Source organism: Dermacentor andersoni, chromosome 3, assembly GCF_023375885.2.
Source record: "Dermacentor andersoni chromosome 3, qqDerAnde1_hic_scaffold, whole genome shotgun sequence".
Classification (NCBI taxonomy): Eukaryota; Metazoa; Arthropoda; class Arachnida; order Ixodida; family Ixodidae; genus Dermacentor; species Dermacentor andersoni.
Window position 1 is genome coordinate 26,231,627 of NC_092816.1, and position 23,723 is coordinate 26,255,349.

The 23,723-nt window shown below is 48.8% G+C and overlaps 1 protein-coding gene across 2 annotated transcripts in view; it reads right to left on the minus strand.

Moving 5' to 3' along the window:
• LOC126518727 (cyclin N-terminal domain-containing protein 1-like) overlaps positions 1–23,723 on the minus strand; it is a 231,454-nt gene that overhangs the window by 205,609 nt on the left and 2,122 nt on the right. For both annotated transcript variants that reach the window (XM_050168499.3, XM_055065329.2), the window contains exons 2-3: positions 22,167–22,270; positions 21,424–21,586 (exon numbers count right to left, since the gene is read on the minus strand). In XM_050168499.3, coding sequence (XP_050024456.2) covers positions 21,424–21,586; positions 22,167–22,270 — 267 coding nt within the window. The remainder of the gene's footprint in view (positions 1–21,423; positions 21,587–22,166; positions 22,271–23,723) is intronic.

Here is a 23,723-nt window from a genome sequence, read left to right on the forward strand (position 1 = left end):
GGTTTTCAATACTAATTCAGATTTTTTCCAGCTACATCAGGTGTCCCCCAAGGATCAGTGTCGGGACCCATATTATTTTCACTATACGTGAATGAACTTCCATTAATGCTACATAACTTCACTCATGCAATTCCCTCATTTGCGCACCTTAGTCCATGGCTGAAGCTTTCTGCACAGCTAACGAAGAAACGAGGCTAATTTGTGATTGGCTTCATGCCAATAAAGTGCTCCTAAATGTTAAGGAAAAATATATGGTGATTTATTCTTCCCATAAAGCACTGGACTGGCTCCATGCTAAAGGGGAACCTACAGAAACAGTCAGTGACCTAACATGATTCAGGTGTTGCGTTAGACCATCAGTTCAAATGAAAAATGCATATTGACTGTCTGTGCAAAAAAAAAAAAAAAAAAACTCGGTACTGTCTCGCATTGCACTTTTCAAACGTCGCCATTTACTTGTTGTAGCGATAAAGAGAACGAGCTATTTTGCCCTATTTCATAGTCAACTATCTCGTTGTGTAGAATCTTGGGGTAATACGTACGATTAGTATATAAAACCGCATGCAGACCTGCAAAAACGCGCAATCCATTTCATGTAAAATTCCAGTTTTGCGACCTCTACTAAACCCCTCCTTTTCTGAATACCAAATCATGACCCTTCACTTGTTAATAAATTACAATACTATAATGATGGTGTATAACTCTGTCACTGGCAATGCCCCACTTCACCGCTCCGTTGTTATGCCTTCCCATTTCAAGACAAGAGGCTACGAATGCAGTAACTTCTTGAAGACGGAAAAAGACGGCTCTCTGGTATTAGTTGTTCTTTATGGAACAATGTTCCTGTTCAGCTAAAGCAACATAAAACTTTTTTGTGATGCTTAAACGTTACTACGAAGAACTGTATTACTAAAGAACTGAAGCTCGTACGTTTCGTACGCTAGTCTGAGACGCTGCTGACCTTGTGTATAAGGATGTCTCCTGCCTGTACATTTATGTATATATTGTTACTACTTCTGCATGGATTCATATTAGCATGATGCTACGGATCCAGATGCTTCTCAACATGTTCCCTGTGTGACCATAATTTGTGTAATAAAAATTCAAATAGCGGACAAGATCAACACGGTGCAGTATGGCATGCGTGTTTATTAATGAACACCTTAACGAAAATGACAGAAAGACAGTCCTACGATGACGCGAGGCGTCGGAGTGGGAGCGCATGTCGGAGGATGGGGCTGCATGTTTCAACGCCGCCTGCGATCACACGGCTTCAAACGGCTTGGGCAGCGGAAGCGAGCCTGACGCCAGTCCATCGGGAAGGACGCCAGTGAACACGGCACATCACAGCCAGTACCACGAGGACTGTAGCGCCCGGCAAAATTAGCACCTGAACACCGTTGTACGGGAAGTCGAAGTAACCGAGAATTATGATGAAGGCCACGCATATCGCCAGGAGGAAGCCAACGCAGAGCAATGTCACACCGAAGAATATAGGGAGCGCGCAAGAAAGCAAGCATACCAGGCACTTAAGTGCCCTTTCGAAGTAGTTGATCGTCAGATGCCGAACTTGCGCGTCATCGATGCAGATAGACACGCCGTCATTCCGGGGACCGGTCGGCATGAGTCGAAGCACACGGTCGTACCAGGTCGGCTTGGAAAACGCACGAGCCTCGTTGTCCCATCTTTGCCAGTGGATCCCGGTCGGAGTTCCACGCAGATCATCGGCGGAAGAGGATTCGTGTGCCTGAGCACGTAACCCGTCTTCCGTGTGTAAGCAGCGTCCCAAGTTTGCCTTTGGTTCGGACATTGCCGCCGTGTTGACAAAAGGGACCAGGAGATACTGGCGCTCTTGATATAGAGTTTCGAAGGCACGAGGACGCTTCAGGCACTTTCACCAAACGTCACTTCACGATAACCAGTGGTAGAAGTGGTTCTGAATTGAAAATAAGAAATGACTGACGCTATCTTCTGCAGCCCTTGAGGGAGCACGGTTCGGCGTCAACGGGGTGAGGGGAAGAGCAAAAGAAGAGGAGAAACCAATGCTAGCCGTTAGTGACAAGTGACGTCTCCCTCTCTCTCCCCCTCTATACCATAGGGCAAAACTGACCAGACGAGTTCTCTCTCATTAGAGCGGTCGCGAACTTTGTACGCGCCCTCCCTCGTCGGCATCCTTTCACGGAGAAATTGTGTGCGTGACCGCGCGGCGGCAAGGAAGGCGCGAACCGAGGGCAAACAAAACGGTACGACGAATATCCGAGGTTGCCTCCCGTCACCCCTGCTCCGGGAGGAGACGAACACCTGAACACCTGCCTCCTCCTGCCATTTTCCACCTCCCTGCGCGCCTTCATAAATCAACTTCCCCAGCTTATTTTATGACCCCTGTAGGACGAAGGCCTCTGCTAGCCACCTCTGATTACCGTTAATTTGCGCTAGCCGACCGAATCTTATGCCTGACATTTTACTAATTTCATCATACTACCTTGCTGATCTGCCGTCCATGATTTTGCATTCCTTCTCTTCACACCATTCCATTACTAATAGATCACCGCGATCTGTCACCTTACGTACTACACGGACGGTATATCTCCTGTCTTCACCGTTTGCTTTCCGATCCATGTTATGGGGTTGAAAACTATTGTTCCAGCGCTGTTGGATTACTGCCATTGCCCTTACTTCGCTGCTGACGTAATAGCGCTGACCTTCCGTTTCTTTTCAAACTCCTTCACGGTATCCCCGCCTGCCCCGAACTACTCGGTTGTGTCATGTTTGGTATTCTGTGCAAGGTCACCAGACGACATAGACATTTCCATGTTTCTGCCTGTCATCACCGACACTGAACAGTCCACAGAATACTTTGTCTGTATAATGCTTTTCATGTTGTGGATATCTTTCATAACTCGCTGTCATTGTTCTTTCCCGAGCTTTGCATTGTTTTGTCATAATTTCGCACATTATTCAACTGCCCTTGTCTTTTTACTTTTATATTCACCATGCGCCTTCTCGTATGTACCTCCTTTTTTTTTCAAAATTGTTCTTTATATTGATTGCTATCTTTTTTTTTACTTATGTATCGGCGCGCTAGCGCTGAGACCTTATTGTTGTTCCTGGGTACGGTAGTTATTATTATTATTATTATTATTATTATTATTATTATTATTATTATTATTATTATTATTATTAAAATGCGGATCCCACACACTCTGGGAATCTATGTAAGCGAAGTTTTCTGTGCTGTTGGCTTTGATTGACGGTAATTAGCGGTGACGTTGACGGTGAATCTGTAATTTCTTCAGCGTTTAGTCCAATACCAGAGCGGCGAGTTGTCGGTAAACGTTACTTTGCGTACACCACAGCTGTTTGTCTGCGTAGTACAAAGGACATACAGGAAGACGTGTTTGCTTGAGGCGTTGTTGTGCGCCACTGTTCATAATATCCTATAGGGGTTGAGCATTATCATTGCCTCACATGGCACATCGCACTGTGGCAGACGTATTAAACTTTATTTGAATTATGGGGCTGTACGTACCAAAACCACAATCGGATTCTGAAGCACGCCGTAGTGGCGGACTCCGGATTCATTTTGACACTCTGGTGTTCTTGAATGTTCACCTAAATTTAAGTGCACTGGCGTTTTTCTGCATTTCGCTCCCGTCGAAATGCGGCTGCCACGGTCGGGTCTGAACCCGCGACCTCGAGGAATGCCACAGCCGCAAAGCCACCGCAGCGGGCACATAAGCGTTGATTCGACGTGCGACCGCTTCCATAGTGTCGCCCAGACCATACAGTGCTTTAATGTGGCTTTGCGTCTGCACGCCCTGCGTCAGTTGTCCGCTCGACAAATTTGCATAATGCTTATTTTTCAGCGATAGGTCCCTGCAATGATGTTTGGCTGTACATGTCGCGCCACCTGGAAGCGACGGTAAGCATCCTAAAATAAAGACGGCCTACTCCTAAAATAAAGACGGCCGACCAAGCAGCGACGCATATGGGACGCCATAGGACGCGCCAACTTGAACCGGCAGCGCTGGCGGATTGGATTGTCGTGGCTTTAGTGAAATCCGGGGCGACTGGAGCCTAGAATACAACAAACCGGACCAACCAGACGGACTCGCAGACTGTGACAAAACTGTGTTTTAAGTTCTTTTATGTGTTTTCTCTCCTTACTTTCTTTCCTTCTTGTACTCTGAACATCTCCTGTGGCGTTGACAAACGCCTGCCCTGAGTCAAAAGGGATCAGGACCACTTACTTACTTACTTATACCCCTGTCAAGCGGGCAAGTTAAGTGCACTTACGGCGAGTGCACTCGGTTTTTAAGTGCACTTTCCCAAATCTTAACGTCGCAGCGGAGTGTACTCTCATATGAGTGCACTCAAGTCGGAGTACGTTCACGGAACGCACTTTGCTGGCCGAGTGCGTAGCCTCGCCGCCAACGGTTTGAAGGAGTGCCTAGCCTCGCCACCAACGCTTTCAACGACGCAAAATGTAATGCATAGAAAAAGGACACAAATGTTCATTTCAATTATTGAGCAGCTTTTAACAATATAATTTGTGTTTAGCGAGAAGCGAAACAGCACAATAACGAAACGAATTTATCATGTACGCAACTAACGGCGCCAGAATGATGCGGCATTGCGGTACGGCCATGCTCATTCAGTTCGTGTTTATTTTGGTGTGAAAGCGTGCTGACCACGCCGGTCGTGCTTTGAACCGTGTGCGTGGCATTTTGCAGTGTAGCTAAATATCGAGCTTGCCGTCTTTGCTCATATATACTCGCTCATATTCTGTTCTAGTAGGATTATGAGCAGGATTATAGTGTACTAGAACACTATAAGCAGGATCAACTGCCGCACACCGCCATGTTGTTTTGGATTGGCTAGGCATTCGTCTTGGCCAGCATTGACTTGCAACACACTTATAATAAAACTTCTTCGTTTTTTGTTGAGACAAATAGATGAAGTTTGTTTTTATATATAATTCTTCTTAAGACAATCGCTTTTTAGCAGCTTTCTCTTGTTCATTTACATCTTTAAAAAACGCGCTCTTAGTCTGTCACCATTTTGTTTTTACTGCGAGTGCACTCTGTTTTCCCGTTAAGAAGCGCGTTGCCTAAAGTGTGACTCAAGGTACCGAAGTGCACTCCCCGTAAGTGCACTTTAACTTGCCCGCTTGACAGGGGTATTACATCCACACGTAGGCCCTCACCGCCATTTTCACCATTGCCCTTACTGCGCTCAGGCCCGCCTGAAAGCCTTCCTTTCCAATTTTTCAATGGATTCACCGCGGCCTCTCGGCAGCTCCTCCTTGGGAAGTGTGAACAAAAAATTTGGAGGAAGCTTAAGCTTCGCCTTTAAGAGTGGAGCGCGATAGCATTCAAAGACTGCTTCTCACGCTTCCCGGCAACTGGAGCGTATGCAAATGTAAGCGAAGTTTTCTGTGCTGTTTGCTTTGATTGACGGTAATTAGCGGTGACGTTGACGGTGAATCTGTATCAATTTTTTTAAACCTGTTAGTGAGCTCGTTGGTAGATATTTTTAGACCAGAGCTGCAGCGCAGCAATGACAACAGAGTGTATTGAAACGGCATGGTAGGCATGCACTAGCAGCTGCCAAAAACAATTTTCACTATAACTATGAACCTGAAAGTGACACCTGGTTTCTGAGTAGTACCAGAGCGGACATTGAGGCTTGCTGCCTTTGTGGTCGCTGATGCCCTTATCGAACTTATTCAAACTGAGTTCTTTACAAAGGGAAATCGTCTTTGATTTTACCATGAGCACAAGCTGATTCTCGCTACAAAAGCTCCCTAGAGCTGCCTTTTCACGAAAGGTATATTCGGCATCATGACCAAGAAACCGCCCAGTTTATCGGTCACCAGACAAGCGAAGATTATATTTATTTGAAATACTCAACGCACTCGGGGCGCGCTGAGACTCGTCAGTATTTGCTTGGATTTCGAGGTCCAGGACCTTTATTTATAGTGCAATAAATCAAAAGGCAAAGATGTCATCTCACTACTACTGAGCAATTGCAGCATGTCACTGGGGATTCCCGAGTATTGCAGCAGTTTCGAGGTATCCGTTCCCATACAATCCATACATTGGCGCACCCCACTTAAAAATCCCGGCCATCGGACATAGTTAAACGATTTTCCAAGATGGCTCGCCATTTCACACTGCGAAGCAAAAAAAATTAAATCAATATTTCTAATGGAACCAGCCCAAAAGTGTCTGATAATCATACAGCCGGTCACCGCTAATACTTACGGGACCCGGCATTCGAAGAAAACACGAGTTCCCTCGAAGCTTCAGCGCACAGCCTTGGATTTAAAGTTTCAGTTTGCTGTAGCCTTCGCGGCGTACACAGTGTTTCGGTAAATTAGAAACGCCACGCCTTAACGGAGTAGAATGCCACATTTTGCGGTGGACACCGTGTCCCGCAAAGTTCTGTTGTCGGCACACGTTTTACGTCTGTCTTGTAGCGGCTATTTCCCAACATAGCCCAACAATAAATACTTCTTTTTCCGTAATGAGTTTTGCAGCGCGATACGAGGCCACCGAAGGAGCCACGTGAGCCTCTACGAACTTTTTTCGATAACACGTTTCACTGTCTAGTGACCTTGTGAGCATACTCGTCCTGGATAATACTTGTGTATGAGAAACAGCAAAATATTTACTTGGGGCATTTGGTTCATAACTGAGAAGGAAAACAGACACGCGAACGAAACTGGGACGAGACGAGTACACAAGACTGGCGCCAGTCCTGTGTACTGGTCTAGTGCCTGTTTCGTTCGCGCTTCTGTTTTCCTCCTCAGCGGTGAAATGGCCTTAAACAGATGCGTTTAGCAACGCTACCAAAGTGGCCGACTCCGCGCTTCGAACGGGAACTCGTCTCGGCGAGTTCCTTAAACTTCACGGTACAGTGCTGTATTCACAGCCCCTCCACGCAAGTTGAATGACAACATAGATACGATGCCGTCGCAATTACACACGGGATAAAGAGTAGAAAAGTAAAAGCATCGAAATCTGTTGCCTAAAAGCTGGCGTTGTAGCACTAACCGTTCTGGTCTCTCTTCTGCTCTCCCCCTAAACCGGCAGAGATTACGCGCAGTTTCGTCACGTGTGAGCATTGTTGAAATGCAGAACCTTCATGCATGCGCACGAAATCTTATGCCGACTCTTGCTAGGTGCAAAAGTCGCTGCGTGCAACGCCGTGCGCGATCGCGGAAGAAGGCCAAATGGTACATATCGACATGCACGTTTATTGGGAGATACGTTTACAAGAATTCGACAAAGACGACAAGAAGATATGTACACAGCTACACCTGGAATCACAGGGGTACCTATACACGAAGCTGTCCATTTGACCGTCCGCAATGTTTCAAATAGGAGGGACAGCGGGCGCGAGCCTGACTGGAGCCGATCGACCGGAACCACGGGGCAAAGTGCACATCACCACCGATACCATGAGTACTGCAACGCCCAGGAATATGAACAGCCCCCCGCGGTTCACAGCAGTCTTGCGGGAACGGACGGCTTCAACGGTGCCCAGGTACATCACGACGAGGCCAACAACAGCGAGGACCGTCGCGCCGGTGAAGACCCAGGAGTCGACTGCCATCCCGAGGAACTTGGCCGACGAACGCCGGCCTCGCGCGTGCCCCGCACCGATGCACGCGCTGCGACTCCGTTGACGGGTCGGCACGTGGCGGGGTCCACGGTCGTACCTAGCCGGCTCGGGGAACGCCAGGAGCCACTGCGACGACCCGGAGGCCGAGCCTTCGCCTCCGGACGCCGGTCCAACTTCCTCCCGTACGGGCGCAAGCGAGGGCACGTACCTCGCCGTGTAGCGCTTCTCCCGGCGTAGGCGACGACCAATCTGATTCGGTGCGGCCGTTCTCGCCGCGTTGACGTGCGGGTGCAGCAGGTACTGGCGTTCCCGCGACGGCTTTCCGAAGAAGGCCGAAGGACGTTTCGGACACTTCGGCATGACTCTAAAGGTGGCTAGCAAAACAGTCGCCGCGGCGATGACAAACAGACGGACGACGCGCGGATGCGGGTGACCACGACTGACCTTCCCCGCGGCTCGACTGCTTCTAAACTGATTGGGCGACGTTTCTCCCTCTCTTTCTTTGCGTACAGGACAAAACTGAACCGTTGAGTTCTCTCTTATGGTGGGTGGAGTCTGATGACTAATGCGAGATGACCACAACGGATCGGTCAGCAATATTGTGCGCTGCATCCCCCCCCTCCTCTCATTCCCTGGCACGCTTATCATTTTCGAAGAAATTTTAGGCGTGACTAAGCACTGATAAGAAATAAACCAAAAACATGGAAGATGAAGTTAAGCAGAACCGTCAGCCATCTAGGCTTCAAATCCGCGATACCCTGGTTAGGAAAGATATTCCGCGGAGAAAAAAAAGAAGACGAGTCTTTTTAGTGAGTTTGAGCGTGTCCGGCATTTCGGCTAACGCGAGCGGGTCACTGGTAAGCCTGAGCGGCCGGCGCGGTGGCGCCATCTGGTTTCACAGCTGTTTCTTCAGATGTGCGGCGGCGGAGTAGGGTGCTCCGGCACCGAGACAATCCCTCTTCTCCCCTTAGCATATCTACGCCGCTGCTGTGCATGCATTCTGTGGACGGTGAGCGCTGCTTTCTTTCTGTATCCGCAAATTTCAGGGCCTATATACATGGTGATAATTTGCAAGTTTGATGGAATTTTTATAATTAGCCTGTTGCAGATAACAAAGTTCTAGTTCTTGAGCTTGTTTATTCAGAGAGGCGGACATTACCTGCAGGAGAAATCCAAACACAGATTCAACTAATTAACAAAAATTCACTTATCTTTTGAATTAATTTCGAGTTGTAGCCGGGGAGCTTGCAAGGCGTACCCATTTGCAATTATTTTCCAGAAGGACGCTAGTTTGTAGATATGCGCCATCAAACTTGCCGTAAAAATGCACTGTTGTTCCACCTACTTTTGAAACAAAACGCTCTTTCAAGCATTGAAGCACAATTAGTAACTGGAAAAGCCATGTATTTCGTTCCACACTTTGGGAAGTACACTCTCGAAACTGGTGTCATCCTGAAAATTCATTTCGAAAGGATGCAAGCTCATCGGCTACAATTCATAAATTGCAACATGTGCTGTAAAGTAATTAAGAAGTCAGTGAGTGTGTGTGTTAATTAGTTGACTATGTGTTTCAGTTTATCGTGCTAGTAATTTATGCCTCTTCGGACAATCCAGCTCAGGGACAAGAATTATTCTATCTGCCACTGGCAATATTTAAAAGTTCCATAAAACTTGAAAAAAAAAAAGGAATGATTCCCCTGTATATGTAGCTCGGTTGCACATCCAGCGGACGTTGTGATGCCGCATCGTGTGCATACGGGGAGAAGAGCGCAGTTCCTTGCGCTGCAGTATTTTAAATATGTACTTTACTGTAGAAGAGTTGATTGTTAGGCTAAAGTTGGGGGTTGTCCATACACAGTACTTTACTGCATATGTAAAGCACCGATAATTTTTCGTCATAACCAAAGACATCTTGGATGTGTGAATGAGCCTGTATTAAACACTTGTCTTGCTGGTATTACACGCTAGTATTGCTTCGCAGAGCAGTATTTCGCCACGTTAAAAAATTAAATTCTGGGGTTTTACGTTCTGAAACCTCGATTTATGAGGCACACCGTAGTGTGCGATCGGGGATCCTTAACGTGCGCCCAATGCACGGGACACCAGCGTTCTTGCATTTCGCCCCCATCGAAATGCGGCCGCCGGGGCTGGGATTCGATCCCGCGACCTCCTGCTTAGCAGCGCAGCACCATAGCCGCTAAGTAGCCACGGCAGGTGTTCTACCATGTAGCAGAACTGACTAGCCCACTACACAACACATTATTACACTTTTAGGTGCATAAAAACATAAATACTGTAAACACAGCCGTCTATCGCTATAGCACGATACCATAGATGGGATTTTCAAAGCCTAACATAAGCATGAGAAGCGCCTAATTGAGCGTTTCGCACAAATGTTTGAATGGGCACTCTCGAAGCTACTCATTATACCAGGGTTACACTCATAAGAAAAATATATATCCATTTTGCATTTGTTCAGAACTAAGCATGCATACCCTCGCCTGAATCATTATATTTCTTACAAGCCGTTTTTCATACATTTATTTCTTGGTATTTTTATTACCATCCTGCGGTTGAATACTAATGTTCTTTTTATTTAGTTATACTACATTGTGTCAATTTCTTTTCGACCACTCTCTCTCTCTTTCAATTTTAGACGAGACGTGTACTTGTACTCATGCTTTCACTTACCATTGGCCCTTTTTAATAAACAGAGAACTCCTCATTAACGGGCAACTACGGCGATTTTTCCATGTCACCGGATGTCGATGAAATTCCCTGGGTACGTTCATCTGAACACTTCCATCGTGTCCTCAAAAAGGCAGGTTTGAGAGTTGCACAGATATTTCACAAATGAATTTAACTGACTGCCTCGAACACCCTACCTTATACCTCCTCCTCAGTTACAAGCCACATTGTGTATGATGTCAGGAGTGTTCCATGCAGAGCATGCCGGGATTATGCAGACGACAGTGACTAGAGCGTCGAGGAATCGACGATCGTGAGCTAGTGCATGGCGTGAGAAGTTGCTATCGCGAGAAGTTGTGTTCTCTGTAGACGTAGGCTGCACGAACTGCAGCCCTCGCCATCCGCACACACAGTTTGAGCCGATGCCGATCGCGTTCAGCCGAGGTTAAGCCTTTATGTCACAGTCACGTATAGTTCATGCGTCTGCTGCTGGCAGGCCTGAGCGACTGACCTGAAGCTAATTAAGCCATCAGGATGAAGAAAACTTCTGCGGTTCAGTTTTGACCATACGGATTTGAAATAAACCATTCCTCATTTCGTACAGTGCACACACAAAAAGCACGGAGCAGTATCGACATCGGTACGTTGCCGTTTTCGACGGAAAGACGCCCGCCGCACTCAATGGCACTTCCCTAAATTAAATGCGACTACGAACATGGGTGTATCTTTACGTATTGCCATGCAGACTCATTACTTAGCTTCCGAGGTGCACTGCTAGCCGCGTATCCCAAATGGGCAGCAAGCGTAGGGTCCTCGAAGCATAAACAATCGTGGAGTTCAGCTGCCAACGGTGTCTATGCTGGCATCGACGTTTCCGCTAGAAAGCTACGCGTTCTCGCAAAGTCCTCATCTATGCCCACTTTAATGAACATATTGTATGCATGAAGAGAATACGAAGGATGATAAGTAGGCAGCATAACAACGCCCCCGTACTACGGTCTCCCGCTCGCTGTTTTCGAAGATGTGTGGTCACTCATATCAGTGCGATTCAGAGTGATGCAACGGTGCTTACATGTACAAAATCTGCCTGTTTTGATATGTTCTGTCATTAATTGATGTCACCGATGAGTGGCTAGCACTATATCTCAAGCGAACGAGGAGTGGTCGTTGTACCTATTGACGTAAACAAATGCACCGTCCGGTGCTTTGGACTGTCAGCGGCAGTCTTGCGGGATACGAATGCGGAAAGTCGTGCTCAACATCTTACAGTGAGCATGCGAAACGCTTCCTTGAGAAGGAATGTAACACATAAAATAGCAAGCAGCACGTATAAAATCAGTGGTTAGGGTTACCCTTAGTCTTCATGTTGCAGCATAATATATGTAGCGCATGGGCACTGGCTCTTGTGGGGGCGGGTCGGATGCGAACGGCGATTTGTGACCGTTGAATTCGTCAGAATCATAGCTGTCAATGTTTGACAGATCCGAAGAGCTGGTGTAGCCGACGTATTAGAGAGTTTTAGAATAGGGGCCCCAAACGTTTTGGGGCCCCAAAGAAATAGCGTCGAAGCCACTGCGCATGCGCACGACGCAAACTGCGTTTGGGTTTTGCGTTGGGAACGCTATTTCACCGATTTAGCGGGAGCCCAAATAGCGTCCCCAAAAGCTTTGCGTCGGCAAACATGGCGGCACCCATCGAAGCGACGGCTCTAACCTAGCACAAAACTGGGTTCGATTCGCGGTAACGCGTGAAGTTCGCAAGCTAGGAGAAGTGACTGCGGTTATCGCTTTCTCCCAACTAGCGTGTGTTATGAAGATTGACTCATTAGACGCCGCTGATTTTGAATTCGATTGTGGATTTTATGGCTCGTAGGCCTAACACGGCTAAGCTTGGCTGGTGAAGGCTAGTAAAGTTGGTTTGCTCAAAACTAAGCGCAACTAATTATTTGCTGCTTACAGAATAACCTCTAAATTGTAATTAAACGCAAATACACGCAAGTCAAAATTATTATTCCTATCATAAAATGGTATATTTTATTTAATTATTTCTAATAGCTTTTCTTTGACGCCGTATAGTGGCGCTGTCAGCGCAAGACGCTATCCGCAAACGTAAAACCCTATTCTAAAGCTCTTCACTCCTACGTGATCCAGTGCAAACACCCGCAAGACTGTTTGGGGCCCCAAACTATTGGGGCCCCTATTCTATAACTCTCTATTAGACAGTTTTAGTATAGCGTACGCTATACCATTGCGCACGCTAAAAAAATAGCGGGTCGTCACTGCGCATGCGCTGAACGCTAAACGAAATAGCGCGTATAGCGGGCGTACGCAACGTAAACGAGTTAGCGTTAGCGTTTTTGCGTGGTTTGCGGAGTTTGCGGGAAACATGGCGGCGGTCCCGGCTGCCCGCTTCAAGTTGAATTTGACGTTGCTTTTGTAAAGTGCACTTCGTTCGTAGCAAATGACTGTGTCAACGGCTTTCGCTTAGTCTCAGGTCGCTTCGATGACAGAGTATTATGGATAACCTCGTGGTGTTTTCGAGATCGCTTCTCGTTTCGAACGAGACGATGCCTAACGAAAGAAACGTTCGAGATGTCAGCGCCACCTATCGCTACAGGTGCGAAATAGCCGAAACGACGGCATATGGCCTCTGAGATCCGAAGATATCGCCGGCCAACTAAAATTGTAGAAAACGTGCGCTGCTTAGCGTACGCTATGTTATGGCGTATAGCGTACGCTATACCATTACGTACGCTAAAAAATAGCGGGTCGCCACTGCGCATGCGCTGAACGCTAAACGAAATAGCGGGTATAGCGGGCGTATGCAACGCAAACGAGTTAGCGTTTTTGCGTGGTTTGCGGAGTTTGCGTGAAACATGGCGGCGGTCCCGGCTGCCCGCTTCGAATTGAATTTGGCGTTGCTTTTGTAAAATGCACTTAGTTCGTAGCAAATGATTCTGTAAACGGCTTTCGCTTAGTCTTAGGCTGCTTCGACGACAGAGTATTATGGATAACATCGTTGTGTTTTCGAGATCGCTTCTCGTTTCCAACGAGTCGAAGCCTAACGAAAGAAACGTTCGAGATGTCAGCACCACCTATCGCTACAGGCGGGAAATAGTCGCAACGACGGCATATGGCCTCTGAGATCCGAAGATATCGCCGGCCAATTAAAGTTGCAGAAAACATGCGCTCCTTAGCGTACGCTACACTTAGCGTATAGCGTACGCTATAAGTTGCGTACGCTAAAGTAAAATTGTCACGCGAAGGTCCGGCGCGGTCACGATTCAGTTGAGCGTATGCTCTTCGCTGCCAGCGGGCGAGACCGGCATGCCTTGCGCGCCTTTCCCGGTGGAGACACTCGTGGCGTCACACGAAGAGGTTCGCTCGGCTGCGTTGTCAGGTTCCGGTTCCCTTTCAGCGATTTTTTGCTTATTTAAAATTATTTGCGAATTTGCGTAACAATTCTACTATAAGACGCGTGACTGGGCGGTCTCGGGAACCTAAATATTCTATAACCTTGACATTACCTTGATTTTTCTTCGCTTCCAACTTTATTTTCCCCAGCTCTTGCATCACGTTTTTTTTTTTTCTCAGAAAACTAAGCTCGCCGGATGGACAACGCCTGCTCGGTAGCAAAACCTCTTCAAAACAAAATTTGTTCCAAGACCAACATTCAGGGACAATGTCTGGTTTCCTACGTTAGATTTATAGCCATTAGTTCTTAGGACACCTTTTTCGACACCCACATTTGAAGTTAAGAAGCACTGATATCTGCCCATTCTTGAGGGGAAACCACGTGATAACGTTGACTGCTGGTGGCTTCCCCGAGGTAATTCAGGTGTCCAAATGTCCAAGGAAGTCAACTTATCCTGACCGCTAATATCTCCACTAGCACCAAAAACTCTCGCTCGTTGGAGCCCTTTTATAGAATGACATTTGAACGCGACAGTGACGTGTAACCTATTACGGCCGTCTTAGAGTCACCTCCCAATCTCAACACTGAGCCTTTCACCATTAAACAAATTAAACTGACCCGCCGTGGTGGCTTAGCGGCTACGGTGTTGCGCTGCTAAGCACGATGTCGCGGGATCGAATCCCAGCCGCGCGGCGGCCGCATTTCGATAGGGGCGAAGTGCAAAAACGCCCGTGTGCCGTGCATTTGGTGTACGTTTACTGCACAGTCCTCCATTACGGCGTGTTTCATAACGAGATCACGGTTTTTGCACGTACAACCTCAGAATTTATTTTAGAGCGCAGCTCCGCCCGTTCCTGCGACGTGCGTCGGCGTCGTCCCTCGGCCTCCTCGTAACCGAGCGAACGAGCATAGCGAAGGATGGAAGAGCGAACGCGAATATAAGATCTCGATAGCGAAGATAGCGCGAGGAGGACAGCGGAGGAGGAGGGTGAAGCGGAACCATGAGGCTGAATGATGAGGATGGGGGTATGGCGAAAGGCGTGAAAAGAAAGGCGTAGTGACGCACAAGACGGGCTTTACGGCGACGATGGCTACGAGATGGCGGCAGAATAGCGCGCGTCGTCTGTTCATCGATGACGCCATCGCGATACCATATATGTAAACAAAGCACTGCATGAGTGGCGGTCTGTCTGCGGCGGCTGTTGTGAATCGCGCCCATGCGCCAGCCACGCGCTGCCTCTCACTATCTCCCGATTAGCGAGGCAGTCGCACCACACTGCGCTGTGTTTGCAACGTGCCGAACGAGATAGATTGTCCGCGCTAGCCAGAATCTCGCGAAATGAGAACACGTATACAGCTGCGCTCGAATTTCACATTAGGGAGTACCGTAATCGTCGGTGAATTGTTAAAATCAAATTGAGGAGATTAACGTCCGGGTCCTGCGCAGCGACTCGCATCAGGGACTTAGCGGGGGGAATAGAAGAAAGGGGGAGAGGGGGCATGACTTCGCATTAATTTTGATCATCTGGGACTCACTAACGTGCGCTGAAACTTAAGTACACGAGCGTCTTTTTTTTTTTTTTCCTATCGTTTCGCATCCGCTGGAATGCGGTCGGCGCGGCCGGGAATTGAACCCTCTACCTCGTGCTCGGCAGCCCAACGCCACAGCCACTGAGCCTGGGCCACGTGGCCTGGGCCGCCCCGCGGCGGTTCCCCCACCGTGGTTGGCTGCTTCGAAGAGCGCCTGCGCTGCGGGCCTCTCGAATAGCTAGGAAGGACACCGTTTTCACCCCGTTGTGGGTGCAGCTTGAAAGCACACTTTGAAGGGAGAAAGAAATATATTCGAGCTGTAAAAGTAAATTACGCATCTACATTACCAAAGAAAAGCCACTCTTAGCGTGAAAGGAGGCTTCGCAAACCAGAAAAGACGCGAAATTGAAAGACGTATGTATACCTGAGTATATATCAATGACTGTATCGAAACGTCGACAGGAGGTTTCGAGACAGTCACTGACTACGGGGCCTCCTTTGCTACTTCATATTTGTCCAAAACTGCAACCACTGTGTGAAGCAATAAACTGAAAAGAAAAAGAATGAATCACTACCTCGAAGTTCCCGCACCAGCTCGCGGTGACGTCATGGATGTTGACGGTACCTGCTCAAGCTTAGATAACTTCGTATCGGTAAGGCTGGACTACAATGAGTAGCATAGGTCAGCCAAATGCTTAGCCAGCATCGAGAACATTCACTAAGTCACGGCGTCGCAAATATGAAAAAAAATGCTTTGAAAACTGTGACGTCACAATGGCGTGCAAGCGCATTTTTTTGGCACGACGAAACTTTCACCTTCATTTTCCCTTCTATAATGTAGAACCTGTTACCGAGAAAAGGACATTTATTGAGTTTTTAAACAATACGTAGTCAGTCTAAGCTGATTCAGTGCTTCTCTTTAGCTTCCGTATAGTGTTTAATACATAAAAACACGCGCGCGCGCCCATGCACAAAGAAAAAAACAAAGCGAGAGATTCCGTTTACAGCGGAGCTTTACAGGGCAGCAGACTCACGTATATATGGCGGTCTTCGGAAGCAGATACCGTACGTGCCACGGTGGCGCAGTGCGTGCAGGCAGCTCGCTCGCTGCGACGACAACTCCCGCTGCTCCTGCCGTAAGCCAGAGTGGTGGCAACGAGGAGGACACGCTCCGGCACAAAAGTTTAAACAACGCGTCTGCAAAACGAGTCCACTTTCTTGCGGGCGCGGCGACCCGACGTCGAGTGCCTGCGCGCCACACACAAGAAGCGGAACTCGCCAGAGGAATCGGTTTGTCGCCGTCCTTAAAGGCAGCCGCGGCAACAACGCCGCCAGTTATCGCACACTCGGGTGGCTCACAGTGTAAAGTCCGCTGCCCGAGCGCCGTGATCACGAAGGCCTTGGCCCCTGGCGCGGTCCGCACTGCGGCGCGGTATTTTCCGCGACGGCGCGATCGTCGATGAATCGGGAACGGCGCGCTCACCGTATACGTGATGTTCCGCCGTTCGCAAACAGAGACTCTGGAAAGCTTCCGGATTTCACCGTTGACAGAGAACGCGGGCAAGCAAGACAGTGGCGAGCCGCTGTACATATAGCGCGGTAAAACAGAAGACCGCAGATATCCGAGCCTTCTACTGAGCAGCTTAATCCCAAACGTCGAAGTCAATTTTGCCTTATACTACGCGGCAAATGATATATCTACGCGCGATGCACGATACGCATTCCTTTTATTTGAAAACTTAGATGAAGGAACATCTCGTACACTCAGCCAATTTCCATCTTTTCAATACGTTTCATTTCTTATTCTCTGTGTACTTCGTCTAAGCGCTGGTCTACCAGAATTCGAACTACATACGCTTCCGCTTCTTCGGTCATCGTATATATAGGCAGACAGGGCGCGGGACCGAGTTTCTTGCGGCCGCAGGTTCACTGCTGCCACGGCACGTGGTCTCGTTCGACAATCGTCGTGCGCACGGATATCGCGTCTATTCGGTAACGCGATAACCGAGTGAAATATGGACTACACATACTTACGGCGCATTTCAGTCACGGCATCGGCGCGTCCACTTCACACCACGCAAGGACCGCGCCGTTATACTGCAACGCCGTTACCGTGGCGCAAGCGCGCACGCGGTGGCGCCCCCTTTAGAAGGACATCTCGGAGGAACGCTATAAATCGAGTTTACACCGCTAACACACGGGCTCTTCCAAAGGCCTTGGGACTGAGGCACACGTCTACGCAAAAGGCGTTCGCGCGGGCTGACACGCGATTAAGTATCTCCTTTTCTTTATTATCTTTTTTTTTTTTTTTGGTGAAGATCCCTCGCGGAAGGGGACATATCCGTACTCGTTTATGGGCCTACAGCGGTGCGCAGATCTAAAACACAAATTGACGAAACACAATGGAGCCTTACTAATAATTTTGGTGGCTGCAAAAGCGATTTTATGGTTGGCAGTTAGGCCAATTTGACCATATGCCCTATTTTCTTAAATGTTTTTGCCAGCGCCATGTGCTTTGCTGCAGTGGCTTAGCCAGGGGGTGACACACCGGGCACGCGCCCCCCGCCCTCCCCCAGAAATTTATTCGCCTACACAGACCCCTCCCCATTCCTCTCGCTCTCCGTCCCCGGTCAAGTGGGTCAAGTACGTCGTTGTGTCGTCACAACTTTCTAAATATTTTCTCATACTGGGTCGTTCTATATATACAGGCCGAAAGTTCTACAAACGTGCAAATTAATATCAGTGTTTGGTCATTTAGAATGCAAAAACCCATTCTTTAGCAAATCAACAATTTAACTAGACACAAGAAGAAGCGCAGTCGAAACGTAAGATCTTTGAAAAGGTTGTTCCATTGAAAGAACAGACAAAAAAACAGTAATGTTATTGTGGCATGTCTCACAAAAGCCATTCGTAAAAAAGTTTAACGCTTCGGCACATAGAAAGAATACACGCACTAAAGAGCCGACGGCACATGTGTTGCGCCCATATCCGCGTCACAGGAGCGAAATTTGGTGCTGGTATATGTGAATATTTGGGTAGAAAACCGCTTTTCGACGGTCAGACTGTCGCTTCGAAAAAGCGCTGTTTTTTGTCATAGCACGTGTATATCTACTACAAATATTCCGACGAAATGCTTCCAGCAAGTTGAAAGAAAGAAAAAAAAGCAGAAGATTGCAGTCACTTACCAAATCATAAGCGTTACTTTATGTGACTCGTGACTATACAATTTAAGCCGGGAGTCCATTAACGTTTGCCTATGAACCTGCAGAGCTCGAGGAAGGGTTTCTGAACACTACAAGAGTTATCTGCCGTTTAGGAACCTATACGTGTTCCTAAAGGCCTAGCCACTCTTGCGAACCTCAGACATTAAGTACTTCCAAAACTGTAACGTTCCTAAATGCCCGACATCCGCAGCGGGGCGATCAAGTCGGAACGTCAAATACAGCTTATTAGAGACTTTTAGCCTGTCCGCTATTCCGGTAAACGGGAGCGGTTCGGGCGGATTGCCGGATTTGCGGGGGCGTAAACGTGAGTGGCCAGAGCGGTGCTGCCGCCTCGTAGCGTAGAGTTCAACCAGATAAACACAGAGCTAAAACTGCAGTAACCCACTATATCCTGCTTCGCTACTGGTGCAAATTTTTGGCAGCGGCGTTATTGTGAACACGATTACGCCACTGTCGAAAAGTTACACCAGCAGCTAAGCAGAATATAGTAATTAGCTTTGTGTTTGTGTGGTTGAGCTTTGCACCACCAGCTGGCGCCACCAATCTGGCCACTAACGTTTACGCCACCGCTAAACCGGCAAACCGCCCGCGCTTGCCGGAATACCGGACACGCTAAAGTCCCTAAGTACGCCGCTGCCGAAAATTTGCACCAGCAGCGAAACAGAATAAAGTAGGTTACTGCAATTTTAGCTCTGTATTTGTCTGATTGAGCTCTACAACACCAGGCGGCTGCACCGCTCCGACCGCTCACGTTTACGCCCCCGACCATCAGGTAATCCGCCCAAACCGCCCCGGTTGGCCGGAATAGCGGACACGCTAAAAGTCTCTGTTAGCTTATTATCGAAGCGGATAAAAAATTGTATCATTGGGTTTAGCCGTCCGAAAGCAACTAATGGTCTGCGATATACGCCACCAGACGTGTGCTACGAGTTAATTTCAACCACCAGGGGTTCTTAAGCTGCCCAGAAAGCACAGTGCACGGGCGTATTTGCATTCTGCCTCCATTCAAAATGCAGCAGTACTGTCGTCGAGCTTCACGCACTTCCCCGCGTGCTGGCGGGCGAACAGTTGCGGTGTGGGAAGCTGCGTTTGGAGGCACAGAACGCAAGAAAACCTCGCGCGACGACGACACTGCCCGCGGTTCGCGCGAACCGAACGCCTGATAGAAGCGGAGAAGGCAAACTCCTTATTCCTTTAGAACGCGTCCTGTGTATACTGCCTAATCATGGTGCCGGCTCAATGATTAGGCCTACCTATGGCATGATAACACGTGTGCGCCTATAGAGACATTAGAGACCTTTAGCTTGTACGCTATTCGGGTAAACGGGAGCGGTTTGGGCGGATTACCGGATGGTCGGGGCGTAAACGTGAGCGGTGAAGCCGCCTGGTGTTGTAGAGCTCAACCAGACAAACGCATAGCTAAAACTGCAGTAACTCACCATATCCTGCTTCGCCACTCGTGCAAATTTTTGGCAGCGGCGTAATTGTGAACACGATTACGCCACTGTCGAAAATTTACGCCAGCAGCTAAGCAGAATATAGTAATTAGCTCTGTGTTTGTGTGGTTGAGCTTTGCGCCACCAGCTGGCGCCACCAATCTGGCCGCTCACGTTGACGCCCCCGCTAAACCGGAAAACCGCCCGCGCTTGCCCGAATACCGGACACGCTAAAAGTCTCTATTAGAGACAATAGAGACCTTTAGCTTGTACGCTATTCCGGTAAACGGGAGCGGTTCGGGCGGATTACCGGATGGTCGGGGCGTAAACGTGAGCGGTGAAGACGCCTGGTGTTGTAGAGCTCAACCAGACAAACGCATAGCTAAAACTGCAGTAACTCACCATATCCTGCTTCGCCACTCGTGCAAATTTTTGGCAGCGGCGTAATTAGAGTGTTTTAGTTGAGCGTCTTTACGGTACGCTCCGCTCCGAGCGGCCCCGCTAAGCCACAGCGGAGCGGCGGGCGATTTTCACGTTTTAGTTGCACGTTTAGCGTAGCGGAGCGGACCTTTCGTAGTTGCAGCGCCCCCTGGCTAAATTCAGGGTAATGAAAGAAAATAAAAACACTTTATGATCACTCTTATACCGTAAAACGTACATATGTATATATATAACTTGTTTCTCCATGAGGTATCTAGACGTGCGCTTGTAATGCGTTACCGGTCCATTTTATCCAATGGAAAATAAAGCGCCGTCTTGGGGAACGCCACGTGTTAGCCAGCGCGCTTGCTTACGGCATCCAATCCAATCCGTTCGGACGCCAACGCTAGCCAAAGTGCTGCGCGGCACGCTCCGCTCAGGCAGCTTCTAAGCGGACCGTGTTCCTCGTTCCGCTATCCCGCTTACGGCTAAGCGGACGGCGCATGCGCATTCGCGCTTCCGCTCCGCTTAACTGGTTAGCGGAGCGTAAATACGCTCAACTAAAACACTCTATTGTGAACACGATAACACCACTGTCGAAAATTTACGCCAGCAGCTAAGCAGAATATAGTAATTAGCTCTGTGTTTGTGTGGTTGAGCTTTGCGCCACCAGCTGGCGCCACCAATCTGGCCGCTCACGTTGACGCCCCCGCTAAACCGGAAAACCGCCCGCGCTTGCCCGAATACCGGACACGCTAAAGGTCTCTATTTAGCGTGTCCGGTACTCCGGCAAGCGCGGGCGGTTAGCCGGTTTAGCGGGGGATCGACTGATTGATTGATTGGTTGGCGCGGACTTAAAGTCCCGAATCAACGCCCGATGCTACGAGTGATGCCGCATTCGGAAGCTGCGGCTTAATTTCCATTGCCACGGCGACCAACAACGCGAGGCTCGGTGGCGCACACACAGACAAGCGTCCCTGGATTTCCGCTATACCAGTCGGAACATGCGGTGGAGAACCGAGCCCACGAGAGGTCAACAGACCGCCGTCGTCGTGCATGCAGCTAGTGCGATAAACACGCACCTTGACGCTGGAGAACATCTTGCTGGCAATCTGTATGCAGGAGAGCATGCGCAGCATCACCTGCTCCCGCATCCGGCCCACCACGCTGTCCCACGACACGGCGGCGCAGGCGGACGGAAGGCCTAGCTGCTTGCGCAGGTCGCGCACGTGCTGCACGAGGAATCTGCGCGCGCAGACACCGGGCGGTGATGATGCACGACGCTATTCGTTTTGAATGATTTATTTACTAATTAACACTAGCTGTTCGGGATTTAAGCAGAGTGGAAACAAGTCAAGAATACAAGAGCTGAGTTACAAAAAGATTGGCGTAGAATATACATTAAAATAACGCGGACTTTTTAACATATTTGGCAAACAAGAAAAGAATGTGCACGAAATAAGTACACGTCATAGCATCGAAGGAAAGATGAACAAGCGCCAGTTTGAGATGCGTGATGGGATGGATTAGTTGGCAAAATTTACAAGGTACTACGAGGTCACAGTCGCGAATGCCGGACACAAGACAAGAGCACAATCCACACGCCGATTGTAACTCGTTCTGTGTTCTCCTTTTGCGCTTTAATACTATGGTCAGGTTTAAGCTGCCCTTGCGTGTGTATAAGCGTCTCAGCCCTCCATTGCAAGGTGATATTGGTGGACTATAGCCGTTTGAGGTTAACCACTGCGCTGTTGTAGACGCAGCGCACATGGACACACCAAGTCCCTAATGAAAGAAAAGTAAGCCACGGAGATTCGACACGTACCTGTCCAGGTACTCTACAGCCGTGACTTGGACGCAGATGGGCAGCTCGAGTTTGGCGCAAGTCTGGAACAATAGCTCTACGGTATTGCTCGGAGACAGGTGGTCCTGCGCAACAAGCAATGGAGGGGGAAAATGTTAAGGCCAAGCTACACGAACGCTTGTCGGCGCGCGAACGCTTGCCGGCGCGGGAACGCTCGCTGGCGCGCGCTCGAAAACGCTTGAAAGCTCGCACCCGCACGCCATGCGTTCGCCGCCCGTCACGAGGAATGGCGGTTTGAAACTACGAGGCGCGCGCCCACTTGGCTCACTATTTTCGCCTTGGTAGACATCGTTTGGTATTTTTGTGACGTAGCCAGAGCACCGATATTTGTGTGGAGAAAATATATGTGCTCGCGCCACCCGTCGATATTCCGTATCCGATATTCTACAGTTGACATTAAGAGGAAAAATGGAGCTGGGCAAGCCACATAATGCACGAGCCAGATAATCGGTAAGTTCGAGAAACAAAATGTGCCGCCGCTTGAGATGCCGAAAGTCAATACTATGTCCAGGAACGAGATTGTGCACTGTGAAACGCGGTCAAGAGATAAACGCATTTGGCCTTTCTTTTATTCTGTTTGTGTAGTCGCGACACAGAGCGCGGAAGGAATGCAATTTTCCCACTCGCTAAAATACGGGGCCGTAACACTAACTCAATGTCATCATATTCAGTTGGTGCACGCGAAAACTGGCGAATATAAGAATACGATCAAAACGACGCACTCGCTGTAAATAAATTAATAAATTGACTTATAGTTTTACAACGGTCTGCTGCGTCATTCTCCTACACGGAGCACGAGGTCGTGGTCTCAATTTTCTGGCAGCGCGTTCAGAGGCTCCATTTCTTATTGCGTGCGTCACGCCGAGTGGCCGATTCCAGTGATGACGCGATCTCAGCGATAATGACTGCGCCGCGGAGACCGAAGACGAGAAAAAAAAAGTACGAGGCTCCCACGCACAGTGGGAATCGACGTATAAGCGAAGCTTTGTGTGCTGTTTGCTTTGTTTGACGATAATTCGCGGTGACGATGGCGGCGAATGTGTAATTTCTTCGACGTTTACTCCTATACGAGAGTGGCGAGTTGATGCTAAATGTTACATCGCGTGCACCACTGCAGTTTATCTGCGTAGTCTGGGTGTCCTAGACGCCGAGTGCACGCTTAGGAGCCGTTTTGTTGGCGCGTGTTTACGTGCTCCTTTTGCATATGTGGCCAGCACGCTGTTTAGACGCCAGCTCCAAGCGCTCTCTTCAGGCTACGGATGATTGTAATGTTTGCACTATCAGAGACCAGCACGCAACCTCCACAGCCCAGCACCTGCATTTTCGTCGCATAGGAAAGCAAGCATAGCACGTGCCATGCGCACACACTGTGAAACGCTGCCGCGGCGGCGGCCGGGATCGATGGATGGATGGATGCTATGAGCGTCCCCTTTGGAACGGGGCGGTGGGTTGCGCCACCAAGCTCTTGCTATTATACTGCTTCATGTCCTATCCAAGTTAAAAAAAAACACTATGAAC